Below are 17,523 nucleotides of genomic sequence, written 5' to 3' on the forward strand. Positions count from 1 at the left end.
TGGCAGGTGGGCGGCATGACACAGACACCGGCCCTGCGTCACTGCAGTTCCACCCTCACTGTGCAGGCACAGGCAGCAGAGAGATTAGAGCATCTCTCACTGCCTGCCCTTGCTCACTGGAAAGCTGGGGAAAGAAGACTCTGTGCAGTCACTGTTGCCTGCCACCAATTGCCTTTATATTTAAAAAGTGACAAGATGTAGCTAGTATTTTCTGGTGGCAGAATAGTGACACTCCACATCTGGTGGCAGGCGACGTGGCACGTGACCAGCTGCATCTGAAGGAAGGAGACGTGACAAGCTGCATCTGAAGGAAGGAGACGTGACAAGCTGCATCTGGTGGCAGGCAACGTGGCAAGTGACAACCCACATCTGGTGCCAGGCGATGTGGCAAGTGACCAGCTGCAACTGAAGGAAGGAGATGTGACAAGCTGTATCTAGTGGCAGGCAACGTGGCAAGCGACAACTCACATCTGGTGGCAGGCGATGTGGCAAGTGACCAGCTGCAACTGAAGGAAGGAGATGTGACAAGCTGTATCTAGTGGCAGGCAACGTGGCAAGTGACAACCCACATCTGGTGGCAGTTGAGGTGGCAAGTGAAAAGCTGCAACTGAAGGAAGGTGACATGACAAGCTGGTGAGGGGAGACGTGGCAAGGATCAAGCTGCATCTGGTGGCAGGCAACATAGCAAGTGAGGAAAAAAGGAGGGAAAAAAACTGCGCTACGGAATAGAAACAGCACTGGTCGGAAGCTGCAATTCTGATGTATACCAAAAATACACAAATAAACAGAAGGAAAAAAAAAAGAACTGCGCTAACCTCAGAATCCCAAAATGAATGAGATATATAGAGATTATATATATATATATATATATATATATATATATATATACATATACATACACATATACATACACATATACATACACATATACACACACACACACTAAACAAAAGAAAGAAAGACTTCAAAAATTATACCTCTAAAGTCACCTCAGAAATAGTGCATTCAAATATATATGCATAAATGTGCAAAATTAGATTTAAAGTGAAACACAATTAAGTGTCATTAATGTGGTAAATAAAAAACATATAAAAAATGAAAAAATAGCCAAAAACAAAAAATATACACCTGAAATTAAACACACCCCAAAAATTGAGAAATGCATAAGATGAGAAACAAAAAATAAAAAAATGATAATGGAAATTAACTCTATATAATGTCCATATAATTGTATAACAAATTATTAATGCAAAGTGTCCATATGATTAATCAAACACCAGTGAGAAAATCTTCATGTGAATAACTTGATTTGAAGCACACAAATTAAATTTCCTCTCCAGAAGTGTGATGTGCTCTTTCCCGTCACCAGACAAATAAATTGGCTCCTTACCAGCTCCAAGCAACCCCCCGTTACAGAGGGTCACCACAAGCAGAATATAATTAAATGGATATCCAGGTAGCTTTTCCCCTTAAGCGATCCCAGATCTTCCACACAGTGGGACTATAGCTGTTACTCCATATATCACTCCCAGCTCAGCGTAGTGTCATATAGGGAAAAACATAGGCTCCAGATAGTGTAAAACCAACGAGTTTAATTCACAATCAATAAACGTATGCACTTACATGAAAGAGTTTAAAAACAGGCTCGAACAGAAGCGTGCCCCGGCCGGACACACGCCACAGAAAACCAACCCGTCCTTCCTGGTATGTACCGAACGAACGCGACTGGGGTGACGTCGACACGTCGCACCGCCCTACGCGTTTCGTAATAACTTACGTCGTCCAGGGGCCATAGCAAGTGACAAGCTGCATCTGAAGGCAGGTGATGTGGCACGTGACAATCCGCATCTGGTGGCAAGTGACGGTGGCAACTGACACGCTCAGGGCTCCCACTGATTCTGCATTATGGCAATTAAAACAATTTCATTTAATTTTACAATGTAATAGATTATCCTGACACCATATCAACTATGGTGCCATGATGACTGAAGGGCCAACACCAGCCATTCCCTTGACAAATTGCCCGTGAAAAGCACATTGGTTCCCTGGGCCTTGGCATAATTTTCTTCCCCCGTGCCAAATAGGTTGGGGTCCGCTGATCTAGGGCACAGATAATTGTATATATATATATGTATATAGACACATTAATAAAATGCTCACAATTTGAAGACTGTGGTAAAATATTTTTGTATTTACACACATTTACTCTTCTCATAATAGTCAAAATTCCAATTCATCACTTTATTTCCACAGCCAGCCTCAGCCCTTCACACAAGCCTTCTGAGCCATGCTACCTAGGTACCATCTTCTTCCTGCAATAACCTCTTCATGAATAATGCTATTTCAAACTTTTCCTACCAGAGTCAACATTATTCTGCAGTGTGCAAATTCAACTTCTAACAACTTTTACTTCACTTTGGGTATTTAAACACATTGATTGATTTGGATCTTTTGCATTTGCCAGATTCTCAAACTTTTAAAATATATAATAAATCGCAAATGATCATTTTTTCTCCAAAACTGTTCCTAATTGCTAAAAAAAAAACTTTTTTTTTATTCTCATTTATGAGAGAACACGAAAATAGCAAAGGGCATAACAATACAATGGTAAATGAGGTTTAATGTGGATAAATGTTATGCATTGGCGACCTGACAATGTTTTGGGAAATCAATGAGAAATTTCTTGGCGACAATGGACTTATTCTGGCCATAAACAGCCTCTTTAAGTGCTGGCTTAAAACGCAAAAAAACTAAAATTTTTTGATTGCAAAAATCAATAAATAAAAAAACAAATGGATAAAAGGCAACCTAAAAATATATCTACCACATACAGTAAATATCAAAATGTAATCCAAATGCTGGTGGGTTGCCTTGCATTGCTTTTACAATAGAAAGCTAGTTGAAATTGCTGGAAAACTACCCAGTATATGGCCAGCATTAAAAACACAATAAAGGATAAAAAAAGGTAACCACCCTTTTTAACAGGCACCCTTTAAAAGGCCAAGTGCAATTCAGCTGTTAAAAACCAAAGAACAAACTGCAGAGAAACTTTAAGGCTGGCCATACATGGCTCAAATCTTGGTCGGTTCAGCAGGACCGTCCGAGATTCAAACTGTTAATGGGCGGGCTGAATGTACCAAGTTGATCGATCAACTTGGGTACAACCAGCCTGCCGTATTCTCTTCAGATTATTGCTAGTGGCTAATATATCCAGTGCCGCTAACGATAAGCACAGTCAAGGGCCCAGCAGGAGGGATACCTGCATCACCACTGTGTGTTGATGAGGGAACCAAACTAATTTCTTTCCTGCAACAATTCGCTCTGTGCATGGCCACCCTAACAGGTGCTTTACTTTTATTTTACATAGTTAAGGTTTAAAAATAAAAGTCTGTCCAGTTCTACTAGTATCTGTGTGTGCGCGCATGTGTGAATCTCTATGAATTCCCATTCCCTTGTACATTATGGTCACTAGGGAAGAGATCTAAAAGTGTTTTGAATCCATCAATGCTTTCAGCTGATACCACCAACTGGGAAGGGAGGTCTACATTTTCACTGCTCCAACATTAAAAAGAACCCCTTACACATTTAACAAACTTTTTTGTCCAATTTCAAATCGTGGCTGTTGCTCAGGGACCTTACAATATATCACCAATAGTCACCTTTTTAATATATTTGTACATTGTGATCATGGACTCAAACCATGAAATGTTGTTATCTACCAATTTAAGATCGGGGTAAAATAGCTCATTGCGTTCCTCAAACTTTGAAATTCACAAAAAAAAAAAAAAAAAAAAAAAATTACATTCACCGTTTCTAGAAGTGAAGCGGTATTCTTCTGTCAGCGGGATTCCCCACTGACAGCAGACTGTAAACAAAAGAGCCGACATTCTTTTTTTTTTTCTTTAAAGTCCCCCATGTCCTACTAGCTGCTGCTTACTATAAAAATCTTCCCTCCTCTGGTGTCAGATACTCCCAACAGCAGTGATCTTTTGGCAATGTGGGGGTTAAGTTCTGGGGCTGCAACTGTGAAGCATCGGTGCTGCTTGCCCCCCTAATAACTCCTCTTTGGGATTAATAAATTATTCTGGATGTCCTGATTTTTACATTTGAAATATGTATTAAAGAAGAACTAGAATTCACTTATCTTTTTATTGCTAATTTGGAAATATAAGTAGTAAAGTTCTGCCTTGATGGTTATCAGTTTCCTTTAACACTCTAGCACTTCAAACGTGCAAAAAAAAATAAAAAATCAGCGATGCACTGAAATGATTTTCTAGTCTTGCTACGATTTCACATTATTGCATGTTCTGTCATCCCACTCAAGTCAATTTTAATTCCCCTTGTGTTAAAGGGGAGAAATACCACCCCAGAAATAAGGTTGTTCGTGTAATGTAAATGAGGCAGAAAAATATATGGCTGTTCCCTGCATGTCAGGGAAACCGTGACTGATTATGTGTGAAGTGGCCAGGATAAGATCACGTTCTATACAGAAAATATTTTATTTTGTTCAAGACACACACACACAAAGATCGTGAGCTTACTAATCAAATTCTTTCCAGACCATAAACTACAAAAGCAGTTTCATTTTTTGCTTGCATGATGTGGACATCTATTGGACTCTTTCATTGGCCAAGACCCCTTTTCATAGGCTCTAGAGGCAGCAGAACTCACGAGGAGGGGAGGAGACCAGAGCCCAAGATGATAACAAGCAGGGAAGCATGGTCCCCAGGGCAGGATATTGGCTTGCTCATAGAGGAAACTGTGACTGATCCATTACACTGCAGGATGGCTTAGGAAGAGGAGTTTGGAATCAAGACTGAGGAATAAGGCAACTGATGTAGAATGTACTATTTACATTCCATTTTTTGCTAGAATTGGGCTTTAACCTCTTCCCGCCCACTGTACACATATATGCAGCCTCTCGACAAATGGGCTTGCATGTGTCCCAAATGTAAAAATTTCTGTGATGTGTAAGTGGTCTTCCACTGTTCTCCCTGCAATCTCATCCTGAGAAGCCAAGATTAAAGCAGTTGTAAAGTCTCAATTCTATGCATTAAGGTAAAAAAAATCTTTGCTGCAGCAGCCCCCCAGAGCCTTTCCTACCTGAACCCGATCGTTCAAGAGTCAAGGATGAGCCTAGCAGCTCCAGCCGTCATCTCGGGTTCTCATTGGATAGATTGATAGCAGCAAGAACCATTGGCTTCCGTTGCTATTAGTGATACAGAAGTCGTGTCAATGGACGCAGCAGCAGGACTCAGGAGCAAGCCCGCACGAGTGCCCCAATGGAAAGCGGCTCTCCGCGGGGGCACCCATGAAGAGACAGAGCCAGGAGAACCGCCAGGGGACCCCAGAAAAGGAGGATCGGGCCACTCTGTGCAAAACCCTTGCACAGAGCAGGCAAGTATAACATGTTTTTTTTTTTTTTTTTAAAGGACAAACACAAAACCCCTTTAATGCCATTCAACCTTTCTATAAATTGACTTTCATTAACCAAGGGTGTTCCCAGAAATTTGATAATGTTTGGCTCCCTTGGATGTCTCAGTGAGGGGTTGCATTTTAGGCCTTTCTGCGCTTCCTTTGTGAGGTGTAGGGTCATCTGTTGGTTGCCCATATTTGTCTAAATCTGGTTGTCCCCTGCTTCCCCCCCCCCCCCCCCCTCTGGATTTGTCTTCTGCATAGCCCTTCGTGCTCCTAGCACAGTTACTGGTGGGTACTGGAAAGCTCCTACTTGAGAGCTTTCTACTCATGTGACAGCCAATCACATGGTTGGAATGGATGCCTCTACCTCTTAGCATTTAGAACTTCTTAAAGGGTCGGGAGGTGGTAGTGGGAAGGGGTTAAAGGGAAAGTCCAGCCAAAGCCTATTTGGCTGGAGTTCTCCCATGGATCACAGGAGTGCAGTTAAGGGGTTGTAAAGGTAATTTTTTTATTTTCTACATAGTTTCCTTTAAGCTAGTGCATTGTTGGTTCACTTACCTTTTCCTTTGATTTCCCTTCTAAATGTTTTTTTTGCTTTGTCTGAATATCTCACTTCCTGTTTCTCCTCAGTAAACTTCTCACCATTATCTGAGCTGGTGGTTAGTCAGCCAGAACAGCTTACTGAACAGCTTACTGAGGGGACCCGGCAGATTGGCAGATTATGACCACAAATCTCATGAAAAGTTCCAGGAATGTTCTCATATTAGAAAATGCATATAAGGTCTTTTATAGGTGGTACTACACGCCTGAGAGGGTGGCAAGATTCATTCCTTCACATTCTCCTAATTGTTTTAGGGGCTGCCCGGTACCAGGGTCCATGGCCCACATTTGGTGGACCTGCCCTAGAGCCTGCAGATTGTGGGTTCGGGTATACGCCCTGTTACGAAATATGTTCCATACCAACCTGAGAAGAGACCCTTATGCAACTCTGTTATGTAAACCTATCCCGGAACTTCTCCGCCCAGAGCGTCAACTAGCCCAACACCTTTTTAATGCAACAAAATTGATCATTGCTAAGTCTTGGAAAACGCCTGCACTCAGCTTCGAGGCAGTTAAAAACCGTATGAACGACATCATGATAAATGAAAAACTTACCTCCTTGGCTTTCGATACCCATGACCAGTTTCTCAGAACCTGGGGGCCCTGGATATCCTCTGTCCAACCTTCCAGATTCAACAACCAACTTTTGTCTATCTAGGGTCTCCGTGTGCACCCCCCGCTCCCTTTAGTGGAATGGACTCCTCCTCCCCTCCTCTGTTCTTTTCTTTTTACTCTGTCTGCTCTCTCTCTGTTTCCTACTTTCATTTACCTCTTCTTTTCTGCCTTAGTCTTTTTTTTTTCTCTAGAAGACTTTGGCTGAGACGGAGCCAAGTCAATTCTGATGGTTATGGTGGACTGAAATATCCGAACCCGACGGGCTATATTGCACTTCTTAATTATCTTATTTTACGATGTGTACTTCTTTTTTCTTTTTTTTTGTTTCTTTTTGTTTTCATACGCTTTGTCCACAGAGACTATTTCTTGTCGATGATTAAGTCCTTCAGAATCGTTTAGGATTTTCATTTCCTCTTCATGAGCATTATGTACACAGCTTACTATAGCCAACGTTTTGATGTCGGGTCTTTTTTGTTTTGTTATTTTTTATATCAATGATGCTGTCTGATGTCTACTGTAACCAGTAATTTTTATTTTTGTACACTTTTGTTATACTTCATTTGCAATAAAAACCTTTGTAAAAGAACAGCTTACTGAGGAGGAACAGGAAGTGAGAAATTCAGACAAAGAAAACAAAGAAAAAAAAACATTTAGAAGGGAAATCGAAGGAAAAGATAAGTGAACCAACAATGCACTAGCTTAAAGGAACCCATGTAGAAAATAAAAAAATGTACCTTTACAACCCCTTTAGCTTTCAGTCCGCTCTCTGCTGACGTCACAGGAGTCAGTCAAGGCACCGTGTTATCACGACAAAGTCTGGATCCCCCAGGTGCCTGGATTGAAACCCAAATCAGCCTCTCAGCGAGCTGCTGAGAACCTGAGCCAGCCACCCCACCCTCGCCACAGCTCTGCACTCCAATATGCGAGGAGGGAGCAGAGCACAGCCAATTTACAGCTCTCTCCTCAGGGAGCTGTGAGAACTGAGCGATTGGCGGTGTTCGCTCTCTCGCTTCTCAGTGCAGAGACGCCAGGGGACAGACACAGCATCTAACCAATGCTGCATTCACTGAGAAAAGTACGATTCCTAAAAAAAAAAAAAAAAAAAATAAACACTGTTACTTCTCTATGTGAAGCATCAATAAAAAAAAAAAAAAAAAAGAAAAAAAAAAAAAAAAGAAGTTTTGTAATGTCATTGGGGCTACCTCATGTAACTAAGGGTATAGCCACACCAGGCACGTGCACTGAGGTGCATTTATGAGCACCTTCCCAATGAATGGCAAGCAAAAAATAATTGTTTCTTATGAATACAGTTCACACCAGCACATCAGGTTGCATTTGCTCAGGGTTGAAAAGGGTATGTCATATGCACCTTTTTTTAGCGCAGCGCAAAGCATTCAAATGCACAAACAAGCAAAAAAATACCACACTGCAAGGCAAAAAAAGAAGATAGATTTTACAGAATCTGTTCTAACAATGTCACGTATGATGACAAGCACTGAAGTACTGCAGGATTTAGTGTAGAAAGGACTGCAGTAGGAAGGTTTCCTAGGTAACAAGCTATACAAGTCAGTGTGAAACATTCTGTCCTTTGCTTCTATCTTTCCGCTACATACAGAAGAGCGGGATTGTAAAACTATCCAAAAGATCTTAACCATTCTATAAAAAAAAAAAACAATGCTGGCTTTACAAACCATACAGGTTTGCCTGATACAAAAGACGCAGATGCTTTGTGTGGCAACTATACGAATGTACAGATCGCGATTTACGAGATGAATGTCCGTGAGGTAAAAAAAGAATAAAAAATGTGCTAATCAAACTTTTGTACTGCTCCACAATAACTCCTGGTGACAAATCCATTATTAATCAGTTCCCTATACCACATCGCAGGGTATAATCATTCAGTTTACATTGTGGACCAAAGATGTGTCAAGATCATAGTTGGGATATCAAAATTCATTTCTGGAGTCACCATATAGATATGACTAACAGTCAGACACCCACAATTCTGAAGAATATACATCATTTGGTGGCATGTACTTCACGGAGGAATCCACTGTGGTCTTCCTTTATGAAAATGAAGTCTCCAGCGGTACAGCGGTGGAACAAGCATGGAAGGCATGACGGTAGCCTCATTGGTATGAGCTCAGTCAGAACAGAGGGGACACGGAAGAAGGTTCAAGCTTCACTGGAGGACACAGAACACAAGTGTATTCTCATTTGAGGTAAGAATTAAACCTCAAGCAAGTGGTAGTAAACACTTTATTTGCACCTACAGGTACTTATAATAAAGCTTACCTGTAGGTAAAATTAATATCTCCTAAACGCGCACAGTTTAGAAGATAGTCTAGCAAGCAGTAGTCGTGACGTCGCCATCACATGCACTCTGAAAGGCCTAAGCGTGCCGTTCCTTCAGATTTGTGTGCTGTGACTCAGACTCATTGCGACATCGTGGCTCATCCAGTCAGGCGGCTGGAGTCCCTGAACCTGGAAGGAAGAACAGGTGAAGATAGAAGCATCTGGAGGGCTTCATTTAGAGTAAGTCTTTCATAATTGGGTGCATCTAGAGTGGGAACACTAATACAGGAGGTGTGTTAATGGCTAGATCACCAGGTGAAAAAAACCTTAGGAAAGAAAACCAATGCAGCCACCCCAGCTAATGAATGGCAAGCTGCAATATATTACATTTTTGTGTTTGAATTTATTACCTCTTTAACCACTTGAGCCCCGGAAGGTTTTAACCACTTCCCGATAGCAGTCTTATGACTTCTATTAGCATTTGGTTAAAGCTTGTAGGAAGAGTGAATTCTCTTCAGACTTTCCTATGAGACTGCATGACTCCTGACCCTCTATCTGGACAGTGCTGATCACACGCACCCTCTCAAAAAACTAAAATGACACTCTGTAGCAACACACAGAATACAGAGCAGAGCAGAGTGTGCAGAGTGACTCCAAGGCTTTGTTCTATCAGGAGATGGATTGGGGACTGTTGAAAAAGGGGAGGATCATAGACGACAGGATAAAACAGCCTTTTTACACAATGTGCAGGATTAACCCCTTAGGTTTCATAGAGAGTATAACAAGCATGCTTTACTGCATATACAGACTGATTGTACTGTTATGGGGATGGTAACACTTTAGGGACATGCTGTCTAACAAAAACATGTTACAATTGTTTAAATGTACGTTCTTGGTGTTATAAATCTGTGTCAATGGCCAGTATAAAAAGTAGTAAAAAAAATATATATATTTATCTATTACAAATAACATGTATGTGGCTGAGGTATTGTTTTAGATTGCGGCCCTTAGCTTCATTCCTTATTGCAGCTTAAAAAAAAAAAAGAAAAAAAAGACCACCTAGGCTCACAGTTTCAGGCAATAGCTGCAGAACAAGGGATTTTAAAAGTTTCCACATATGCTCTTACTTTAACTGAATTTTGCACCAACACTCTGCTCCTATTACAGCCTCATCTGGTGCCTGCACAGTCACCTGATCCTTCCCCTTTTCCAACCTTAACCTAATACCTGTATCGAGAAGCAACCTCTGCAGCAGTCCCTTTCCATACCAATGCCTTAGCATCTTCTTCCTGCCTGCACAATTACACATCATCTTATTCCCTCCAGTAATATGCATTACAAAACAGTGCATATACATAGAGGAACATATATCTATTCCTTAGTAGGTGCAACTTTAAATTTTGTGCCACAGCGGACTCATTTTTTTCAAGACTGAAAAAATACCAACCTTAAGACCTCTCAGGATCTGGTATACAAGAAACTGGATTCGATCTTCTGATAATTTCTCATGCTTCATTATCTTGCCCAAATCTGTGCCCATAAAAGGCATAACTAGATAACTGCAAGAACAAAAGAAGAATAGAATTATAAAAATGTGAAACTGGTATCCATTTCTGGAGAAAATAAAATAGGAGTACAGTATATTTCTAGCAAATTACAGCTTGCCATTTACTCCAAAAGGAATATGGTCACTTAATATTTCCAATCGTTTCTCGCAGATCATTACTGGTTTGATGTCCAGTTCACCAAATTCTAGTATTTTAGCTATGTGTGAGATCAAGTGGGTGAAATTCCCCACTGGCTTTTTAAATCTCAGATTCCAGGGAAAAGATTCCTGTTGTGAAGTTTCAGCATCATCTTTCTCCATTGTGTACCTCCCACTGCTACAAGAGAAATGTCACTTTCTGCTGCAGTACTGTAGTGAAACAACTCACCTGCGGGTTATCTACAATGCAAAACAAAAAAACACTTAATAAAAGAGTGAGCGATTCATCCTGCCAAGGTAAATTCTGAACTACAGGGTTCGTTTAGGGAGCAGTAACTCTTCTTTAAACCAGACCCACAATCTGGAATTAACAGCTCTTATTGTACATCAAAAATGTACTAGATAACCTAATATAATAAAAGCTTGCTGTGCTAGAGAGTGTGTGGGTGGTGTGCTTAGAAGAAATGTAAGGTCAATAGATCCGCCTGATCAAAGTGCTTACTGATGTTTAATGCAAGGAAACAAGATGCACATTGCCTTATAAAGTGCCTGTTCAGGGAACAAACATAACTAATTGCATATAGCTATTCAATGTTAAAGAGTTTTAAAAGGAGACTTTGATGTAAAAACAAACATAATATGGTAACTTGAGCCTATACACGCTAAATATAATATATTTGAACACTTTTCCACCAGCACTGTATACAAACAGCATCTGTTAGAGTGGGATTATAAAAACACTCCCAACATGTTTAAATTTATTAAGCCAACGGTTCGCCCGATCCCTTCCGCATATGTTGAAAAATACCCCCCCCCCCCCCCAACTGACTACCACTGTTAAGGAATGTAATGTACATAATGATAATCAGAAAATGTCTATTTGCTTATGTGTATACATGTTCCTTACTTATGTAGTATACAGATTGACGCTCTGTTAGGAGTTTAAAGATGGCGTCTACACCCTACACCCCACGCGTTAGAAGAATGCATTTGAGATAACAAAACCAGCTTCAACCAAACTTCAAGCATCAAGTTTCTTCATTTCTCTTGTATTGTAGCCAATAAGATGTACCTATTAGACTGACATAGCAATGACGTATCTTTCTGTATAAAATATAAAACCCGCCCAGGAATAAAGCAGAAGTTAGAAGTAGCCTGAGCTGAACGTATCTCAGAGAGTGTTTACTTCTAATGTGCATGCACATTTATACTTTTTAATTGGAAATAGCAGCAGATAACCTTGAACTAGTTTGTAGTTCTTATCCATTTCACCCCCACCATGTATTCTGGGCTACAATATCCAACCTGAGGGCCCAGAACCTGCTTTGTGAGTTTCTGCAGGTGGAATAGAGGGAGATTAGCGATAAACAAGTGCATTATGTCATTTCTGGGTTCATTCCACAACTGCTGTGGCCAAGGAAGCAGCTAATGGAGCACAATCAGTGCTTCATTAATTGCAGTAAAGGGCACAGGAGGCATCAGGGGTCTATGGGCTGGTTTACACTTGCTTCAAAATGTGACATTGGACATGCTAGCACTCTGAAGCCAATCAAAGCACCTGTCACTAAATAAAATGGTAACTTAGAGTACTGTTTGCTTTGCTTCAAAAATGATACCCCATGTCGCTTTCTTCGTGCTTCATCTACAAAACCTCCTTAGAAGCCTATGAAAAAATGTGCTTATAGCACCTGCAGCTTTTGAGAGGCTTTTATTCAGCTTTGGCTTAACTTTGTTTTGTAGGAATTGCAGGTTTGAGATATACCAGGATATGAGATATCCCGGGATGCAATGGTAAACCAACAAGCAAAATGGAAAGACGTCATCAGCAGTCGCATGTATATATTCTGGGAGTGTCTGGTGCAGACATCACATCTGGTGTGCAGTATGAAGCAGCAGATAGGTGAGCAGGGTCGAGATTGGAGCAATTAGCAGATGGCACACGTGGTGTGCCACAGGGTAAAGCTATAGCCGAAGTTAAAATGGGGATCGGTGAGAGAAGACTGAGTAGCAGAGGATCAGCAGAGCTTGGGGAATGGAGCAAGAGAAACTAGCAATGCCACATGTGCACAGAGTGGGAGCAGTATAGCAGGGGGTGACAAGAGAGAAAATTAGAAGAGCTGGGGTTAACTGCAGAGCACTGAAGACAGCACAGCTGGGGTTCACTGGCGAGCGGTGAAGACAGCACAGCTGGGGTTCACTGGCGAGCGGTGAAGACAGCACAGCTGGGGTTCACTGGCGAGTGTGGTAACTTGGTACTTACTACTTGGTACTTAGTTTACTAAAAATTTGCATAAAACGCTACAGTATATTTAAAGCTCTGACATTTGGCAGAGGCAGCAGGATTATGTCTGAGTATAGAACACATTAAAGACGTGCACAACATAAGCGCTGTGCACTCTGCTACAGAGTATAAAAAGCACATGAAATAATAGGATTTTTTGTACTCACCGTAAAATCCTTTTCTCTGTAATTCACCGCCTGACACAGCTCCTCTCTGTAACAAAATTGGTTGTTAGCCTCATCACTAGGAGAAACTAGGCAAAGTTGTAATACAACACTTCAGAACTCTTAGTTCCGCCCAGGGGGGCGGTCCCTCAGGCTACATTCCCCACACTCTGCACTAGCAGCCTCAGTACGTCAACAAGCAGTATAACGTAAAGAGAAAAAAGGAGGGGTGGGGTGCTGTGTAGTTCGGTGAATTACAGAGAAAAGGATTTTACGGCGAGTACAAAAAAAAAAAATCCTATTTTCTCTTATATTCAGCGACCAACACAGCTCCTCTCTAACAAAATGGGACGTCCCCAAGCAGTGCTAAAACGAGGGGTGGGAAAAAAAACAGCATAAAACTTCATCCACCATGGCAAGTGGGAACTAGTGAGACTATACCCACACAAAAAAACAGCAATGCGTGAAAAAACCACCACGCACAACAGGGTACCCTCAACAGGAGTGATCCCCAAGACCGCAGCGAATGCGGAAGTAATGCAAACAGTGCATTACGTAACAGTACTGCGTTTTTAATTAAAAAAAAAAAAAAACACACACACACAGGAAAAAACATAAATTGCATAGTCAATTGCAACTACACGGCTGCCTGCAAAACTTTGCGGACAAAACAGGCATCAGCCAATCCACTGACGTCTACCTTGTAGAACTTGGAAAACGTATGGACAGACGACCAAGTCGCTGCTTTACACACCTGAGCGACAGACGCTTGGTGTCGGAAAGCCCAAGACGTTCCTATTGCCCTTGTGGAGTGGGCCCGTGACCGGAAAGGGGGGCACCTGCCCCTTCAAGGCGTAGGCTTGTACTACAATCTGTCTTATCCACCTGAAAATGGTGGGGGCGAAGAGACCGCCATGCCTTTCTTTGGACCAGCCACCGAAACAAACAGCGAGTAGGACTTCTGAAAGGGAGCCGTGGCAGACAAACACACCTTCAGAGCCCTAACCACATCTAGAGTGTGAAGGGCCACCTCCTTAGGGTGCTTCGGCTTAGAACACAGAAGGTAATACAATGTCCTCATTGATATGAAAAGCCGAGACCACTTTCGGTAGAAAGGACGGTTGCGAACACAGCACCATCTTATCCCTGTGAATAACCAGATAGGGCGACTTGCAGGACAAGGCCGCCAGTTCCGAAACCCTCCTGGCCGATGTGATGGCCACTAGGAAGACCACTTTCTGGGAAAGAAACACGGGACTCTGCCTGATATTTTCAAATGGCGGTCCTTGAAGCGCCAACACCAGGTTCAAATCCCAGGGATAACGGTGGACGCACCGGAGGGACTACGTGTCGTACCCCCCTGGACAAAAAGGTACTCACTAATGAGTGCGATGCTAGGGGTCGTTGAAACAAAAAGACAGCCAAGGCTGAAATTTGTCCTTTGATGGTGCTTAATGCCAATCTCTGGTCAACTCCTTGCTGGAGAAATAGCAGGATCCTGGATATGGCAAAGGAGATGTAGGCCTTCCAGGTACGATGGTATATATCTTTCGAGAAGATTTCCGTGCCCTCAACATAGTTGGAATCACAGAGTCCGACAGCCCCCGGTTCCTCAACACCTGGCTCTCAAAAGCCATGCCATTACCAGCGATGGTAAAGCAGGATGGAGAATTGGACCTTGAGATAGGAAGTCCTCTCGCAACAGTAGTCGCCAGGGAGCGTCTGCCACCAGACGCACCAGGTCTGCGTACCAAGGACACCGAGGCCAATCTGGGGCAACCAGTATTACCAGAATCCCCTCAGCTTCAACTCTGCGAAGCAGACGTGGCAAGTTTCAGTGGAGGAAAGGAGTAGATCAGCTGGTACCGATCCCACGGAGCCACCAGCGCGTCTGACGCGTCTCCTCGCGGATCTCTTGTCCTGGACACAAATCTTGGCACCTTTCAATTGAGACTGGAGGCCAGTAGATCCACATCTGGTGTGCCCCACTTCAGGCACAGCAGCCTGAACATCTCCGGATGCAATGCCCATTCTCCTGGGTCCAGCATCTGTCGACTCAGTCCGCCTGCCAGTTCTCCACTCCCGGGATGGAGATGGCGGACAGGGCCAGTACGTGTCGCTCAGCCCACCGAAGTATGTGAGCGACCTCCCGTGCAGCGGCTGAGCTTCTTGTTCCCCCTTGGTGATTTACGTACGCCACAGCCGTGGCACTGTCTGACTGTATCCTGATCGGATGCCCTTGAAGTCTCATCGACCATGTGTGGAGACACAGCCTGATCGTTCTCAGTTCGAGCAGATTGATCGGCAACTCGGCTTCTTCCATCGACCAGAGGCCCTGAGCCGACTGAACCCCCATCACTCCACCCCAGCAGGATAGACTGGCATCCGTTGAGATCACCGTGCATTTCAGAGGAAGGAACAATTTTCCGGACTGAATCACCGGGGACCTCAACCACCAGATCAGTGAGTCCCTGACTGACTGGCTCACCTGGATCTGTCAATCTAGGGACAACTGAGATTTGTCCCATTTTGACAAGATCTCCTTCTGCAGAACTCTGGTGTGGAACTGGGCATAAGGTACTGCCTCGAAGGAGGCTACCATGAGGCCCAGCACTCGCATGCAAAAACGGAGCGACTACCACTTGCAGTTCATCAGTAGTTTGACAGTGGACCTGAGAGTCTGCAATTTGTCTGAAGGGAGAAAAACTCTTGCTTCCCTGGAGTCCAACAGCAAACCTAGGTACTCCAGACGCTGGGTCGGCACCAGCACCAACTTTTTTAGGTTCAACAGCCACCCAAAATCTTGCAGGGTCTGCATGGTGATCGCCACATCCTCCTAATTCTGAGGCGGAAGATGCTCTCAGGAGGAGATCATCTAGGTATCCCACGATTGCAATCCCACATTGTCACAGCAAGCCAAAACTGGAGCCAGTACCTTGGTAAAGACTCTTGGGGCTGATGCCAGACCAAAGGGAAGAGCCACAAATTGGTAATGGGCTTCCAACTGCAAAACGCAGAAACTTTTGATGCCGAAGGCATATGGGTATGTGCAGGTACGCATCCTGGATGTCTAAGGATGCCAGGGAGTCCCCTTGATTGAGTGCAGAGACTACTGAGCAAACTGATTCCATTCTGAACCTCTGCACTTTCACAAAGTGATTGAGGGCTTTTAAGTCCAAGATTGGACGTAGCCCTTCCTTCTTGGAAACCACAAACAGATTTGAGTAGAATCCCTGGAAGCGTTTGAGTCTGGAACCGCTACAATCACCCCGCGATTCAGCAAATCCCTTACCGCCCCCAAAAGGGCCTTCCGGCGAACCGGGGATACGGGTATGCTGGAGGGGAAGAATCTGTTTGGCGGCCAAGAGAGAAACTTGTAGCCTGCGAAAATCAGATCGCAGACCCATTGGTTGGATAACCGGGAGAACCACTGGGCTGCAAACTCCCGAAGGCGACCCCCCCCACCCGAGACATGGGTGGGGGCAAACCTTCATGCAGTAGCACTTTTGTTCGCAGGCTTATTAGGCTTGTGGTTCCAGGGACATTTTTGACCGTCCATGGGCATCCTGTCGGGCTGGGGATGTTTTGTCGAAGCTCCTGTCAAACAAAAAAGCCGTTTGTGAGTGGAAAAAGAGGACCCTTGCCTACGCCGTGGCTCCTTAGCTTTCCTGGCCTGTGGGAGCAGTGTACTCTTACTACCTGTGGCATTTTTAATAATGTCAAATAGCGAGACGAGACTACAAAGAGCCGGTTGCCAAGGAAAGGAAGATCAGTCAGGGCTTTTTTGGATGCCTGGTCAGCCGACTAGCATTTTAGCCAAAATTAGGCACCTCAGCACCACAGCTGACACTGAAGCCCTGGATAACAGGGGGAGAGTATCCAGAGCCACGTCACAGACGTACTTAAGGCCTTTCACTAGTTGGTCTGCTAGTTCCACGCAGAAAGGGGAAGCCTATTGCTCTCCCAATTTGCGGTGCAAAAGTTTTGCCCACTCAGTCAGCGTCTGCGACAAAAGTGCGGATGCCAGTACAGGTCGCACGGCTGACCACACAACCGTAAACAAGGACGAGCCACCGCCTCCACCTTCCTGTCTGTGGGATCCTTGAATGCAGGAGTCCCCTCAACCGGGATCGGGGTTACTTTATTTAACCTGGATACTGGGAGGTCCACGACCGAAGGAGCCGACCATTTCTTGAGAAGGCTTTCCTCAAAAGGGATAATGCACTGCCATGTATTTGGGGACCGAAAAGGTTGCGGGCAACCCAATTCCTTGTAAATGAACTTGTCAAAATAAATCAGATACGGGAATACCTTAGGTGAACGTTCTGGCTTGCGGGACCCAAAAGGGACCGGTACATCAGCAGAGGGATCCGCTGGCTCTTGAATCTTCAGGGTATCATGCACAGCTGTGATAAGTGCTCCAACAAGCGCTTTGTCGCGCACAC

General features: G+C 43.7%; 1 protein-coding gene across 2 annotated transcripts in view; it reads right to left on the reverse strand.

The window, feature by feature from the left end:
• The window catches only part of MAPK12 (mitogen-activated protein kinase 12), a 143,120-nt gene that overhangs the window by 69,276 nt on the left and 56,321 nt on the right, over positions 1–17,523 (reverse strand). For both annotated transcript variants that reach the window (XM_077471066.1, XM_077471067.1), the window contains exon 4: positions 10,376–10,487. In XM_077471066.1, coding sequence (XP_077327192.1) covers positions 10,376–10,487 — 112 coding nt within the window. The remainder of the gene's footprint in view (positions 1–10,375; positions 10,488–17,523) is intronic.

Source organism: Lithobates pipiens, unplaced genomic scaffold (assembly GCF_037356315.1).
Source record: "Lithobates pipiens isolate NorthernLeopardFrog02 unplaced genomic scaffold, aLitPip1_a1.2 Scaffold_8, whole genome shotgun sequence".
NCBI classification, from domain to species: domain Eukaryota; kingdom Metazoa; phylum Chordata; class Amphibia; order Anura; family Ranidae; genus Lithobates; species Lithobates pipiens.